The sequence below is a fragment of the Bubalus kerabau genome, chromosome 15 (assembly GCF_029407905.1).
Source record: "Bubalus kerabau isolate K-KA32 ecotype Philippines breed swamp buffalo chromosome 15, PCC_UOA_SB_1v2, whole genome shotgun sequence".
Taxonomy (NCBI): domain Eukaryota; kingdom Metazoa; phylum Chordata; class Mammalia; order Artiodactyla; family Bovidae; genus Bubalus; species Bubalus kerabau.
In genome coordinates, this window is record NC_073638.1 from 51,017,406 (window position 1) to 51,034,111 (window position 16,706).

At 40.9% G+C, this 16,706-nt stretch overlaps 2 protein-coding genes across 2 annotated transcripts; both read left to right on the plus strand.

Annotated features, from left to right (window-relative positions):
* Window positions 1–233: 233 nt before the first annotated feature.
* LOC129629140 (olfactory receptor 51I2-like) lies at window positions 234–1,442 on the plus strand. Its single transcript, XM_055548908.1, has one exon. The coding sequence runs from the start codon at window positions 249–251 to the stop codon at window positions 1,209–1,211; it is 963 nt and encodes a 320-aa protein (XP_055404883.1). The 5' UTR covers window positions 234–248; the 3' UTR covers window positions 1,212–1,442.
* Window positions 1,443–11,125: 9,683 nt separating this feature from the next.
* On the plus strand, window positions 11,126–12,088 carry LOC129629130 (olfactory receptor 51I2-like). Its single transcript, XM_055548899.1, has one exon. The coding sequence runs from the start codon at window positions 11,126–11,128 to the stop codon at window positions 12,086–12,088; it is 963 nt and encodes a 320-aa protein (XP_055404874.1).
* Window positions 12,089–16,706: the final 4,618 nt, after the last annotated feature.

Consider the following 16,706-nt stretch of genomic DNA (forward strand, 5'->3'; position numbering starts at 1 on the left):
ATGGCAACCCACTCCAGTGTTCTTGCCTGGAGAATCCCAGGGACAGGGGAGCCTGGTGGGCTGCTGTCTATGGGGTCGCACAGAGTCGGACACGACTGAAGTGACTTAGCAGCAGCAGCAGCATTGTGTGTGAACTCATGTTCCCTAATAGCAGAACTGCCATTTTCCCCATGTTTTTATCTTGTCTTATTCTTCTGTCCAGATTGAAAAGGTCCCATCTTGCTGGAGATCTCATCTGTAAACTAAGGATGTTCTTTTCCTGGTCCTTTGCCAACATCTCCTTCTTCCAGCCACATGCTTTCCTGATGATTGGCCTCCCAGGCCTGGAGGACATTCATGGCTGGATCTCCATCCTCTTCTTCTCCATGTACACTGCGGCCCTCACAGGAAACTGCCTGATCCTCTTGGCTCTGAGGAGGACCCCCAGCCTGCACCAGCCCATGTACTACTTCCTGTCCATGCTGGCCTTCACCGACGTGGGCCTCACCTTGGCCACAATGCCCACCACACTGGCTGTGCTCTGGTTTGACCATCGGCTCATTGGCTTTGAATCCTGTCTGGTCCAGATGTTCTTCCTCCACTTCTTCTCCGTGGTGGAGTCCTCGGTGCTCCTGGCCATGTCATTTGATCGCTTTGTGGCCATCTCCAACCCCCTGCGCTATGCCTCTGTCCTCACAAACAATGTCATCATCAGGATTGGGCTGGCCATTGTGGCCCGAGCCACTGTGTCCCTCTTCCCATTGCCCTTCTTACTAAAGAGACTGAACTTTTGCCCTGGCAAGATCCTCCTGTCCCACTCATTCTGTTTCCATGCAGATGTCATGAAACGAGCCTGTGCTGACATTACTGTCAATATCATTTATGGGCTGTATGTGGTTCTGTCCACAGTGGGTTTTGACTCCTTGCTTATTGTGCTGTCCTACACCCTTATTCTTCATACAGTGATGAGGCTGGCCTCTCCCAGGGAGCGTATCCGGGCCCTCAACACTTGTGTTTCTCATATTTTAGCCGTTATGGTTTTCTTCATCCCAGTCATAGGTGTGTCCATGATCCACCATTTTGGGAGACACCTTCCCCCCATAGTACACGCCCTTGTTGCCTACGTGTACCTGGGGGTGCCCCCTGTGCTCAACCCCGTCATCTACAGTGTCAAGTCCAAGCCCATCAGGAAGGCCATGCTCAGAGTGCTGAGAGAGAAGAGGAAAGGCTGATGAAGTCAAGAAATAACCTCAGAATCTGAGGGAAAACACCATCAAACAGTTATAACCTATGTCCAGAAAGCCCTTATACGGAGCCCTGACCCAGAGACATTATCAAGAGAATGACAAGCAAATGCATGTCCTCAGAATCAGCCCTGATTCTTTACTTCACTCCTTAATCTCGGCTTTTTTATTCAGAGTTACTTGTGCAAGAGTCTGTGGTTGTTACGAGAGAACATTAAATGAACCATACATAGTCTCTTCCCTCCACTGAAGAATAGAAGTTTCTAAATACAGAATTATAGTAAGTGTAATAAGACCGTGAGAGGTCCAAACAAAGAGCTATAGGAACCTAGAAGAGGGCTTCCTGCTTTGACAGGAAAAAGTGAGAAAGGAGTCAGGGAAGGAATCAGGGAAGAAGGAGGCTGAAAAGTGAGTAAGAGCTTCTCAGGCAGAAAAGGTAGGCAAGTAGTGCTCAGTTGCTCAGTTGTGTCTCAGTCTTTGCGACCCCATGGACTATAGCCCACCAGGTTCCTCTGTCCATGGGATTTCCCAGGCAAGAATACTGGAGTGGGTTGCAATGTCCTCCTCCAGGGGATCTTCCTGACCCAGGAATCGAACTCACATCTCCTGTGACTCTGGCACAGGCAGATTCTTTACCCACTGAGCCATTGGAGAAGCCCCAGGCAAGCGGAGAAGAATGGAAAACAATGGAAAAGCAAATGTGGAGTTCTCTGGTTGCTTGTGGGAAATGAGTAGTCAGATGTGCCTCAGCATAATGTGTGTGTGTTGGAGGCAAGGAAAGCTGTAGTTACAGCTCGTCACAGCTGTGGATCCAACGGACATCCCTTGCTCCAAAGGGATAGCTCCTTGCTCAAAAATGACCTTCGTCTAGCCTGAGATCATAATACTAGAGCCTCTAGTTTAGTTACACATCACTCTCTCTGCCTCACCTCTTAAAATTCCGTGTGCCTGGGACAGAAATACCTTCATTCTAAAGTCATCCCAAAGAAGCCACTCAGGTGTGCATTTTCTTCACTGGCAGCTGCATTGGCAGAAAAACAGAGTCAGTAAATTTAAGCAGGATTTAGAGGCCAATGTTTGAAAACATAAATGTTCTCTTAAGATGCTACTGCACTGACTGTGTGGATCACAATAAACTGTGGAAAATTCTGAAAGAGATGGGAATACCAGACCACCTGATCTGCCTCTTGAGAAATTTGTATGCAGGTCAGGAAGCAACAGTTACAACTGGACATGGAACAACAGACTAGTTCCAAATAGGAAAAAGAGTTCCTTAAGGCTGTATATTGTCACCCTGTTTATTTAACTTATATGCAGAGTACATCATGAGAAACACTGGACTGTAAGAAACACAAACTGGAGTCAAGATTGCCGGGAGAAATATCAATAACCTCAGATATGCAGATGACACCACCCTTATGGCAGAAAGTGAAGAGAAACTCAAAAGCCTCTTGATGAAAGTGAAAGTGGAGAGTGAAAAAGTTGGCTTAAAGCTCAACATTCAGAAAACTAAGATCATGGCATCCGGTCCCATCATTTCATGGGAAATAGATGGGGAAACAGTGGAAACAGTGGCAGACTTTATTTTTGGGGCCTCCAAAATCACTGCAGATGGTGACTGCAGCCATGAAATTAAAAGATGCTTACTCCTCGGAAGGAAAGTTATGACCAACCTAGACAGCATATTCAAAAGCAGAGACATTACTTTGCCAACAAAGGTTCGTCTAGTCAAGGCTATGGTTTTTCCTGTGGTCATGTATGGATGTGAGAGTTGGACTGTGAAGAAGGCTGAGCACCGAAGAATTGATGCTTTTGAACTGTGGTGTTGGAGAAGACTCTTGAGAGTCCCTTGGACTGCAAGGAGATCCAACCAGTCCATTCTGAAAGAGATCAGCCCTGGGTGTTCTTTGGAAGGAATGATGCTAAAGCTGAAACTCCAGTATTTTGGCCATCTCATGCGAAGAGTTGACTCATTGGAAAAGACTCTGATGCTGGGAGGGACTGGGGACAGGACGAGAAGGGGACAACAGAGAATGAGATGGCTGGATGGCATCACTGACTCGATGGACATGAGTCTGAGTGAACTCCGGCAGTTGGTGATGGACAGGGAGTCCTGGCGTGCTGCCATTCATGGGGTCGCAAAGAGTCGGACACGACTGAGCGACTGATCTGATCTGATCAATTTGGGGGCTATATATTCATAAGTCATACTGCTAGATGATACAGTAGATCCATATTTAATTTTTTAAGGAACAGTGGAAACAGTGGCAGACTTTATTTTTCATACTGGCTCCAGGAGAGTACACTATCACCAACAATGTGCAGGGTTTCAATTGCTGCACATACTCACCAAGGCTTGTTGTCTTTTTTTTAATGATAAATGTGAATGCTCATTTTGGTTTTGATTCGTTTCTTTCTAATAATTAGCCAGGTTGAGAACCTTTTCATATCCTTATTTGTATATCTCTGGAGATGTATTTGTTCAATTTCTTTGCCCATTTTTTTCATCAGGCTATGTCTTTTCTATTTTTTTTTTTAGAATGGCAGGAGTCCCTTATGTATATTTTATATCAGTCCTTTATCAGGTATGTGGTTTGCAAATATTTTCTTCTTTCCATGAGTTTTCTTTTCACTCTGTTGATTGTTTCTCCTTTTCCATGCATTAACTTTATAGTTTGATGTATCCCCATGTGTCTAATTTTGCTTGTGTTGCTTGGGATTTTAGTTTCATGTTCAAAAAGTCATTGCCAAGTTCAATTACATGAAGCTTTTCCCTAAGTTTTCTTCTAGGTGTTTTATACTTCCAGGTATTAGGTTCAAATAGTTAATCTATTTTCAGTTAATTTTTGCATGTGATGTGAGATCAGGTCCAATTTTACTCTTTCGCATGCAGGTATCCAGTTTGCCCAATGCCACTTGTCAAAGAGACTGGTCCTTTCCCTACGGTCTATTTTTGGGATCCACATTAAAAATCAGTTGACTCTATATGAGTGGGTTTGGATCTCCATTTTTTATACCAGTACCATACTGTTTGAATTGTAATACAATTTAGACTACAATACATAATCTTTAGATTTGTAATACATTTTGAAATCAGAAAGTATGTGATGCCTCCAGCTCTGTTCTTCTAGTTTAAGATTGCTTTGACCTTTGTGGCTCTTTTACGATTCCATATGAAGTTTAAGACTGTTGCCATCTGTAAAAAATATCATTGAGATTTTTATATAAATTTCATTGCCTTTACAGATCACTGGGGGTAATAGGCACACTTTGACAATAATGAGTCTTCCAATCCATGAATACACAATGTAATTTTATTTATTTGTGGCCTCTTTAATTCATTCTTCAGTTATTAACAGTTTTCCACGTACCAGTATTTCACCTCCTTGGTTAAGTTTATTCCTAAGCATTTTATTTTCTTTGATGCTACTGTAAAAGGGATTATTTTCGAAATTTCCATTTTGGATAGTTCATTTTTAGTGTTACAAAAACAAAAAGGATTTTTCTGTATTCTTTGTATCCTGCACTTTACTGAATTTGTTCTAATAGCTTTTTATGGAATTTGAGGGTTCCAAAGACATAAGATCATATTGTCAGCAAACAGAGAAAATTTTACTTCTTTTCCAATTTGAATCACTTTGTTTCTTTTTCTTATCTCACTGCTTTGGCCTGGACTTTTAGTACTATGTTGAATAGAATTGGAAAAAGTAAGTATGCTTCCCTTGTTCCTGATCCTTGTTTCTGAGAAAAATCTTTCAATTTTTCACTCTTAACTATAAGGTTAGTTATGGTCTTGTCATACATGTTCTTTATTATGCTCATATACATTCCTTACAAATCTAGAAATATCATATTCATTTCAGCATTATTCACAATAGCCAAGATATTGAAACGACCCAAATATTCATCAACAGATGAATGGATAAAGAAAATGTGGTATACGCATAAAGTAGACTATTACTTACCCTTTAAAAAGAAGAGAATACTGCCATCTGCAACAAGGAAATATTTGGAGGTGATGGATATGCCTGTCACCTTAACTGTGATGAATGATTTTATGGATGAAAAGATATGTCCAAATGAATCAAATTGTATACATTAAAGGAATTCAGTTTTTTGTACATTGGTTATACCTCAATAAAGCTATTATGCACACACATACACAAACACAGATGCTTCTGCATGTTGGCTCTGGGGCCTCTTTATGCTTTCAGCATTGTTTTCACTCTATTAGAAGTAAAGGAAGCCCCTGGAGATGGAACAAGATGGCAAGGACAATATCCTGAGTAGGAAGGCATGCTGCATCTCTAAAACACAGGTCCACAGACATGGATGAGCTCCCATGTCTACCCCCAGTCATCTCTCTGTGTCTGAGGCTATTTATTCCTCATCTGTCTTCCCAGGTTACTTGACCCATAGTTGCTATGGAACATGATGGGGCTTTCACAAAATCACAGGAAAAACAGAAACAGAAGTGAGTCTGCTTAACCTGCAAGAACAACCCTAGGAACCAAGGAGAGAGTGCGGAGAAAGAGACACAACTCACCTGAGTGTCCGTAAGGCTCACTTGGAGGGACCAGGAAGTGTTCTGTGTGACTCCAGATAATAGATCTGATATCATTGGAAGGCACAGTGAAAAAAAGGTTGAAGTGCCAGTAGAATTTCCTACAAATGTAGTGGAATGGATGAACCTAGAAAGGATGATGATCCTAGCACTCTCCTCCACAGAGGTGTTTCTGCTTCTCTCCACTCTCTTTGGTCCCTAGGGTTGTTCTTGCAGGTTAAGCAGATCCACTTTTGTGTCAGTTTTTCCTGTGATTTTGTGAAAGCCCCATCATGTTCCATAGTTTTAGAGTTGCTCAGATCTACAACTTTCCAACCAAACACATGTTTTGCATATTGTCCATTTCCCAGGAAGGACTAAGCAGAGACTATCCTCTGTGGTCTGTGGCCAGGATGTCCCTGGGGAGCAGCAACTCACTAAGGCACCCAGTCAGTGGTATAAAGTAGCATTTAAGTTGCAGAGTTTTTCTGGGCTCTTCAGAATGACGGGCAATAGAGAAGGCTGCAATGACAGGCAGGGTGAGTAACTTAGGTTAGAACCCTTTTTACACTATTAAGAAGGGTGGGGACCTGGTCAGTGAGTCTGAAATTCTCTATCTGTCAGCTGCTGTCATGTGGAGGAATCAGTGGGATGGAGGATTAGTAGATGCCAGAAGCAGGAAGAAAAGAATTCCAGGCCTTCATGAATGCTAGGTCTGCATCACCAAATAAGAGAGAGGAAGTGAAAAGGCTACTTTCCTGATGCAGATATTGTCTAATTCAGATAATTATGCAGAAACCCAGACTCTGTGTCCAAGCAGATTAATACCTTTTTATTTCTCTAAGAAAAGCATCAATATAAGGCTATCTTTAAAATCCCACTCCAGAGAGCAGCCTGTGGGTGATCTGAATGTTTGCTTGGTCTCTACACTCTCACTATGAGATTGTTCTTTCCATCTTTCTGAGTAAGAAGAGCCTTTTAGAAAAGAACTTGGCTTAAATATTGCAAAATGACTACAACATAGTATTAGATAGCACCTCCATCATGTCACACAATTATAAGATTTCTTTCTTTCTCTCTTTTGTAAAAAATGAAAACAACTTGGCTTTGAGGTCATGTAAAGAGTATATGTTGGATTCAGTCTTTTGCTTCTCAACTGTTTGACTTTCCAAGACATACGGAGTCACAAGATAACACAATCCTAGAGTGCTAAAGTGGGAAGGATGGAATTCCTCAGGGAAAAGCTATAGTTTAAAATATCTTTGACCCTTTAGTGTGCAGGAGATAATAATAGAAGACCAAACCTGATCTGATTCCAGGTTAAAGTTATTTATTACAAAATTCTGAATGACATGGGAAGCAAGAAACATATCAATCCAACTTGGCTACTAAAATAGGCATTTTAGTAAAAGAACAGGGAGAAAAAAAGCCTTTCCTTTCTTTCAACACAAAGAATCTTTCCCAATGTTCAGTTCAGTTCAGTTCAGTTCAGTCACTTAGTTGTGTTGACTATTTGTGACCCCATGGACTGCAGCACACCAGGCTTCCCTGTCTGTCACCAACTCCCGGAGTTTACTCAAACTCATGTCCATTGATGCCATCCAACCAACTCATCCTCTGTTGCCCCCTTCTCCTCCTGCCTTCAATCTTTCCCAGCATCAGAATAAGTGAAGTGAAGTGAAGTTACTCAGTCATGTCCTACTCTTTGCAACCCTGTGGACTGTAGCCTACCAGGCTCCTCCATCCATGGGATTCTCAAGGTCTTTTCAAATGAGTCAGTTCTTTGCATCAGGTGGCCAAAGTATTGGAGTTTCAGCTTCAGCATCAATCCTTCTAATGAATAGTTGGGACTGATTTCCTTTAGGAGGGACTGGTTGGATCTCCTTGCTGTCCAAGGGACTCTCAAGAGTCTTCTCCAGCACCACAGTTCAAAAGTATCAATATTAGACTCCTCATAACAATGTAATATATATTAACAAAAGAAAGGTAGAAAGGTCATTATCTGGATATAAAGGAGAAATTGGCTTGGTTGTACAAGATTTGCTCAAAATATGCCTTAGGTAGTATACTATAATTTTAACCCCTTAAGCTCTGAACTTCTTATAATGTTCAGCTTAAATTACCATTTGGATCCTGCTACTACAGCCAAGAGTAATAGATCACATAAATGCCTACAGTTGCATGGTACCCACATATCAACTATGTAAAAAGTCAAGTTCAAAGATAGGGATTTGAGAATAATTCAATAATAGATCAATTAATGCAGAATGAAAGAAAGAGAACTGTGACATTAATCCCAGATAAAATTAATCCTGATTCCTTCAAATTAAATGGAGAGCTGACACATTCTATTTTGATTTATGCTGCCAATGACAGAGTATTTCCTGGGTGGATCCTAAGTAAATCCAAATAAAATTGGATAATAATAAATAGTAGCTGACGAAACCACTGATCTTTATACAAAGTATATAGTTTAAGTTGTGAACGTATGGACCTATGAGGTACCATGTTAAGGGTTGAGATAAGGGGAACTAGAAAATGAAATTAAGGTATTTTCATTCAGTCATTCATTTTCTTGTTTATTAACTGATTATCCCTGAAAAAAAGAGGATAGAAATTTATGAAATCATCAAATTCAGAACAGTAAGATGGAATGAGAGTGAAGAAATATGTCTTGGATTAGTGAAAAGAAAAGCAGGAGCAAGGAGATAATTAGCACAGCAAAAGGCAAATGGCTTTGTAAGAAGGACACACAAGGTAACAATGAGAATTAAGATTTTTGGAGAAACAGGAAGGGGCTTCATTTGGAGAAACTTCAGTCTTATTAACATGGAACATCAGAAGAGAACAATCTCTTCTTGATAATTTGACCTGCCAGCCCCACACTTAACAAAACTCCAGAATCTAGCCCATGGCCAATACAGGAGGTTTAAGACTGTTGAAAGCATATAAGCCAAATAGACCTGAGTTTGAATTTGGTCTCTTTCCTGGCAAAGGCTAGAAAAACTCTCTAAGCCTCTTCCTTCCAGTTTAATGTATTCATTTTCCTTTTTTTTTTTTTTTTTTTAGTGTGTACCACTTTTAAAGTGTTTATTAAATTTGTTGCAATATTGTTTCTGTTTTATGTATTGCTTCTTTGGCCACAAAGCATGTGGCATTTTTGCTCCCAAGCAGGGAGCATCCACCCTCTGTGGATGGTAAAGTCTTAAGGACTGGATCACCAACGAAGTCCCTATAACTTTTATTATTTGTTAAAAAGATATAGGAACACTTACTTTATATCTTTTTTTTTTTTTTTTGAGACAGATATTCACAAACAAGAATGTTGGGGGTCTAACATCTAGAACACAAGAGCTTCAACAAGTGTTAAATTAGGAAGTTAATTTGCTCAGCATTGTTTTGTTGTTGTTGAGTCACTCAGTCATGTTTAACTCTTTTGCAACCCCATGGATTGTTGACCACCAGGCTCTTCTGCCTGTGGGATATTCCAGGAAAGAATACTAGAGTAGGTTGCCATTTCCTTCTCCAGGGGATCTTCCCAACCCAGAGATCAAACCCGTGTCTCTTGCACATGTCCCCTGCATTGCAGGTGGATTCTTTACTGGTGAGCCACCAGCTCAAGATCAGACGCTAAAATTTTGTGACACTACTAGGACAGATCCCACTGAACCCATAAAGAACCTAAACTTATGTCCCTGATTTATGTCTTCAGTTGGCTTCTGTGGAAATTCTAACTTGGAGAAGAGAACCTTAGGTCTTGTCCTCCTGCAGCTGTGGCCCTCCCAGCTTGGGCTGAGGTCAATGATCAGAGATTACAGGGAGGCCATTCAAGGACAAATCAAGTCTTCCAGATGAGTGTGCTAAGAGGCTGAACAAACGGTTTAGCTGGTATTCTAAAAACTACGGCAAATATCCAATGAATGGAGTGTGCGAATGATTTCTGTTTAGCAACTTGTAGCCTGGATTGCAAAGGCACCCAATGACCCAGACAGATATTGTCTGGGCAAGGCAGAGCTGGACCCCAAATTCCTAAATGTTCTCAGGGACCTGGTGAGAATCAAGTGTCTCTTCATTTACCAAAGTTTCTTAGTACTTAATATAATTTTCAGCCTAGGTATTTATCATTACTGGATCTTGATTAGAAGACAGTGTCCTAGGATTTGTACTCAGACACGCCAAACACAAGAAAATCTCAGGCTCTAATAGTTTAGGAAAACGCTGCAGTTTTCTCTTCCTTTGTAATTTCTCTTTTCACTTGAGATAGAATATTTCATTTCTCTATCAGCAAAGTAATTATGAGAGAACATGTGATAACTATGTGAAATCGGGCTTCCCTGATGGCTCAGTTGATAAAGAATTCACCTGCAATGCAGAAGACCCCTGTTCGATTCCTCGGTTGGGAAGATCCCCTGGAGAACGAATAGGCTACCTACCGCAGTATTCTTGGGCTTCCCTTTTGGCCAGCTGGTAAAGAAATCACCTGCAATGCAGGAGACCTCAGTTCAATCCTTGGGTTGGGAAGATCCCCTGAGGGAAAGGCTTAATCACTTAATATATAATATCATTTAAAATATAACAAAATTCATTCTCAATTGAATAAGTATAAGAACAAGGATACAGGGAGGAGGATGACAATGATCATGAGCATTTTCAATGTGCTGTACATATTAAAGAGTGCTGTTGCTGCTGCTGCTGCTGCTAAGTCGCTTCAGTTGTGTCCAACTCTGTGCGACCCCATAGACGGCAGCCCACCAGGCTCCCCCGTCCCTGGGATTCTCCCCGCAAGAAACTGGAGTGGATTGCCATTTCCTTCTCCAATGCTTGAAAGTGATAAGTGAAAGTGAAGTCTCTCAGTTGTATCCGACTCGTAGCAATCCCATGAACTGTAGCCTGCCAGGCTCCTCCATTCATGGGATTTTCCAGGCAAGAGTACTGGAGTGGATTGCCATTGCCTTCTGCTAACACACATCAATTTATTTAAAGAAAACATTGGATGGAAGGGTAGAAATTGTATACAATTTACTTTTTTTAATTTTATTTTATTTTTAAACTTTACAATATTGTATTTTTTTATATTTAGTAAAAACTAAATCCATTTCAGTCATTTATTTTCTGGTAACCATAGAAAATTTACACTATCTCTTACATGCCGTATTTGTTTTGATGACACATTGGCTAATGTATGTACATTCCTAGAACAGTTAATAATATAAAGTAAAAGCTGAGAAATGGAAAATAAATAGTGAAAATGCCTACGCAGCATAATTATCTGCCTATTGACAGGTGTCGGGTCAGTGTCTTTGTGTCTGTCCATATTGAAAAAGTCACAATTTCTGGAGTCCTCATCTGGCCCCTAAGGATGTTCCCTTCCTGGTCCTTTGCCAACATCTCCTTCTTCCAGCCACATGCTTTCCTGATGATTGGCATCCCAGGCCTGGAGGACATTCATGGCTGGATCTCCATCCTCTTCTTCTCCATGTACACTGCGGCCCTCACAGGAAACTGCCTGATCCTCTTGGCTCTGAGGAGGACCCTCAGCCTGCACCAGCCCATGTACTACTTCCTGTCCATGCTGGCCCTCACCGACGTGGGCCTCACCTTGGCCACAATGCCCACCACACTGGCTGTGCTCTGGTTTGACCATCGGCTCATTGGCTTCAACACCTGTCTGGTCCAGATGTTCTTCCTCCACTTCTTCTCCGTGGTGGAGTCCTCGGTGCTCCTGGCCATGTCATTTGATCGCTTTGTGGCCATCTCCAACCCCCTGCGCTATGCCTCTGTCCTCACAAACAATGTCATCATCAGGATTGGGCTGGCCATTGTGGCCCGAGCCACTGTGTCCCTCTTCCCATTGCCCTTCTTACTAAAGAGACTGAACTTTTGCCCTGGCAAGATCCTCCTGTCCCACTCATTCTGTTTCCATGCAGATGTCATGAAACGAGCCTGTGCTGACATTACTGTCAATATCATTTATGGGCTGTATGTGGTTCTGTCCACGATGGGAATAGACTCCTTGCTTATTGTGCTGTCCTACACCCTTATTCTTCATACAGTGATGAGGCTGGCCTCTCCCAGGGAGCGTATCCGGGCCCTCAACACTTGTGTTTCTCATACTTTAGCCGTTCTGGTTTTCTTCATCCCAGTCATAGGTGTGTCCATGATCCACCGTTTTGGGAGACACCTTCCCCCCATAGTACACGCCCTTGTTGCCTACGTGTACCTGGGGGTGCCCCCTGTGCTCAACCCCGTCATCTACAGTGTCAAGTCCAAGCCCATCAGGAAGGCCATGCTCAGAGTGCTGAGAGAGAAGAGGAAAGGCTGATGAAGTCAAGAAATAACCTCAGAATCTGAGGGAAAACACCATCAAACAGTTATAACCTATGTCCAGAAAGCCCTTATACTGAGCCCTGACCCAGAGACATTATCAAGAGAATGACACATGCGTGAAAAACAGTCTTGATTCTTTACTTCACTCATTAACCTCAGCTTTTTCATTCAGAACTTACTTGTGCAAGACTCTGTAGTTGTTATAAGGAATAATATTAAATGAACCATAGGGAGTCTCTTCCCTCCATTGACGGATAGAAGCTCTAAATACACAATTACAGTAAGTATAATAAGGCTGTGAGAGTTTCACACGAAGAGTTATAGGAATGTGAAAGAAGGTTGCTCCCTTGCCAGGAGAAAATGAGAAAGGAGTCAAGGAAGGAGGCTAAAAGGTGAGTCAGTTGTCAGGAAGGCAAGGGGAGGTCATACATAATCACTGGAAAAGATTGTAAAAGTGAATAAACTGAGGTGTGGAGTTATCTGGTTGCTTGAGGAAAGGTGAGTGGTCAGATGTGGCTCAGCATAATGTGTGTTTGTGTGTGTGTGTGTGTGTGTGTGTGTGTGTGTGTGTGTGCTAGAGGCAACGAAAATGTAGTAAAGCTCTTCAGAGCTATGGATCCAATGGACATTCCTTGCTCCAAAAGTGTACCTCCTTGCATGAAAATGGCCTTTCTCTGGCCTTTGACTGTCACCTGAGATTCTAATTTCAGAGGCTCTATATTTTAATTACACATCATTCACTTCTTCCTCATCTCTTAAAATTCCATGTCCCTGGGTTAGGAACACCTAACCAAAGTCATCACAAAGAGACCACTGAGGTAGGCACTTTCTGCATTGTCAGCTGCACTGGCAGAAAATCAAGGAGCAGGTAAATTTATGCAGGGTTTAGAGGCTTGCCTGGACAATCCCATAGACGGAGGGGCCTGGTAGGCTGCAGTCCATGAGGTCGGTAAAAGTCAGACACGACTGAGCGATTTCACTTTCACTTCTCACTTTCATGCATTGGAGAAGGAAATGGCAACCCACTCCAGTGTTCTTGCCTGGAGAATCCCAAGGATGAAGAGCCTGGTGGGCTGCCGTCTATGGGGTCGCACAGAGTCGGATATGACTGAAGCGACTTAACAGCAGCAGAAACCTATGTTTTAACATATTCTCTTAAGATGCTACTGCACATATCATTTACATCCTGGTGTCCATTTTGGTGGGTATATATTCAGAAGTGATAGTTAGATGATATAGTGGCTCCATATTTAATTTTTTAAGGAAGCTCCATACTATTTTTTTTAGTAGCTGCACCAGTTTACATTATCACCAATGATGCAGAAGGTTCCATATTCTCCACATCCTCAACAATGCTTGTTATCTTATTTTCTTAGTGATAGTTGTGAGGCGACATCTCTTTGTGGTTTTGATTTGCTTTTTCCTAAAAAGTAGCAAGTTTAGTTGCTACTTGTTTTGCAAGTTGCTTTTTATATACCTATTAGTATTTCTTCAAAGAAATGGCTCTTCAGTTCCTTTGCCCATTTTTGAGTCAGGTTACATTTTTGTTCTTGAGTTACAGGAGTCCCTTATATATTGCTAATTTTAATCCTTTATCAGATATGTACTTTGCAAATATTTTCTCTTTTCCATGGATTGCCTTTTCACTCTGCTAATAGTGTTTCCTTTCCTGGGCAATAATTTTTTAGTTTGATGTATCCCCACTTGTCTAATTTTGCTTTTGTTGCTTGTGATTTTGGTTTCATTATTTCATAGGTCATTGCCAAGTCCAGTTACATGAAGGTTTCTCCCAAGTTTTCTTCTACTAGTTTTATAGTTTATTATGGTCAAATATTTAATCCATTTTGAGTTAACTTTTGTATATAATGTGAGATCTGGTTCAATTTTATTCATTTGAATGAGGACATCCAATTTTCCCAACATACTTGTCAAAGAGAATGTCCTTTCCTCATTGTATATTCTTGGGACTCTCATTAAAAAGTAGTTGAGTATATATGGGTGAGTTTGGATTTCTATTGTACAAGACAGGTTTTATACCAGTGAAAGTGAAAGTCATTCAGTCGTGTCTGACTCTTTGTGAACCCAAGGACTACAGTTCATGGAATTCTAGGCCATAATACTGGAGTAGGTAGCCTTTCCCTTCTCCAGGGGATCTTCCCAACCCAGGGATTGAACCCAGGTCTCCCACATTACATGCATATTCTTTACCAGCTAAGCCAGAAGGGAAGCTTATACCAGTACCATACTGTTTTAAATTGCTACAGATTTGTGATATATTTCGAAACCAGAAAGTATGTGATACCTCCAGCTTTGTTCTTCTAATTCAAGTCTGCTTTGACTATTGGGGGTCTTTTATGATTCCATATGAATTTTAGGACTTTTTTCTATTTCTGTAAAAGGTATCATTGAGATTTTTATATAACTTTCATTGACTTTGCAGATCATCTGGGGGTAAAATGCACACTTTGACAATATTAACTCTTCCAATCCATGAACATAAAGTGTACTTTCATTTATTTATTGTCTTCTTCAGTGATTTATAGTTTTCAGTGTACAAGTCTGTCACCTCTTTAGTTAAGTGTATTCCTAAGTATTTTATTTTCTTTGATTCTATTGTAAAACATATTATTTTTTCTTATTGTCCATTTTGGATAATAGACTGTTAGTATAATAAAAACAAAACTGATTTTGTGTACTAATTTTGTACCCTGAAACTTTCTTGAATTTATTGTAAACTGTTTTCTTATAGAGCTTTGGGGATTTTGAATACATAAGATTGTGTAGCCTGCAAACAGATAATTTTATTTCTAATTTTCCAGTTGGAGCTCTTTATTTCCTTTCCTTAAGTCACTACTTTGGCTTGGATTTTAATACTATATTGAATAGAAGTAGAAAAAATGAGCATACTTCCCTTGTTTCCAATTCTCATTCATGAGAAAAATGTTTCAGTTTTTACTATTGAGTATAATTTAAGTTATGGGCTTGTCGTATATGTCCTATATTAAGTTGGGAATACATTCCTTACATATCTAGAACTCCCATATTCGTTTCAGCATTATTCACAATAGCCAAGATAGTGAAACAACCCAAATGTCCATTAACAGAAGAATGGATAAAGAAAATGTGGTATACACATAACATGGATTATTACTTGGCCTTTAAAAAGAAAATCCAGCCATTTGCAACAAGGAAACATTTGGAGGTGATGGATGTCTCTCACCTTGATTGTAAGGAATGATTTTAAGGGTATATAGGGATGTTCAAATGGATCTAATTAGATAAATTAAAGAAATTCAGTTTTCTGTACATTAATTATACCTCAATAAAGCTGTAACACACATACACACACACACACAGATGCTTCTGCATGTTGGCTCTGGGGCCTCTTCATGCTTTCAGTATTGTTTTCACTCTATTAGAGGTAAAGGAAGCCCCTGGGGATGGAACAAGATGGCAAGCACAATGTTCTGGGTAGGATAGCATGCTGCATCTCTAAAACACAAGTCCAGAGACACAGATGAGCGCCCATGTCTTCCCCCATTCATCTCTCTATGTCTTAAGCCATTTATTCCCCGTCTGTCCTCCCAGGTTACTTTATCCATAGTTGCTATGAAACATGATGGTGCTTTCATAAAATCCCAGGAAAAACAGACACAGAAGTGGATCTGCTTAACCTGTAAGAACAACCCTAGGAACCAAGAAGAGAGCACAGAGAGATAAGCACAACTCACCTGAGTGTCTGTAAGGGTCACTTGGAGGGACCAGGAAGTATTCTGTGTGACTTCACATACTAAAAGACATAGTTAAAATAAAAAAAAAGTTTGAAGTGCCAAGTAAAATCTCCTACAGATGTGGTAGCAGGGATGAGCCTAGAAAGCATGATTCTAGCCCTCTCCTTCCCAAATCAGGTGCTCAATAATATAACTTTCCAAACAAAAATACATATTTTGCACATTTTCCATTGCCCAGGAAAGACTAAGCTGAGACTGTCCTCTATGGCCTATCGCTGGGATGTCCCTGGGGAGCAGCAGCTCAAGGCACCAAGTATAAAGTAGGGTCTTAGTTGCAGAGATTTTCTGGGCTCCTTCAGAATGAGGAACAGTAGAGAAGGCTGCAACAACAAGCAGGGTGAGTACCTTGGGGCCCAGATACAACCCTTCATACACATGTTATTTAGTAGGAGGGGGCCTGGTGAGAGAATCTGAGATGCCCTCTCGATCAGCTGCTTTCATGTGGAAGAGCCATTGAGATGGAGAATGAGCACATGTCAAGAGTAGGAAGGAAAGGAAGGAGGCCAGCCTTCCCATAAATGCCAGATCCTACACCCATACCCCTCCACACCCCCCCCGCCAGTAGGGGAAAAGAAGTGAAAGAGACTACTTTCCTGCAGCATAGAGACTGTCTAATTCAGATAATTATGCAGAAATCCAGACTCTGTGTCCAAGCAGATTAGTACCTTTTTATTTCTCTAAGTAAGGTATCAATATAAAGGTATCTTAATATTCACCTCAGAGAGCATCCTGTGGATGATCTGGATATTTGCTTGCTGTCTCAATTCTCTCTATGAGATTTGTCTTTCCCATGTTTTCTGAGTAAGAAGAAACTCTTAGAAG

Excerpts from the sequence above, each read along its gene's own strand:
- LOC129629140 (XM_055548908.1), top strand. The coding sequence starts at position 249 with ATGTTCTTTTCCTGGTCCTTTGCCAACATCTCCTTCTTCCAGCCACAT.
- LOC129629130 (XM_055548899.1), top strand. The coding sequence starts at position 11,126 with ATGTTCCCTTCCTGGTCCTTTGCCAACATCTCCTTCTTCCAGCCACAT.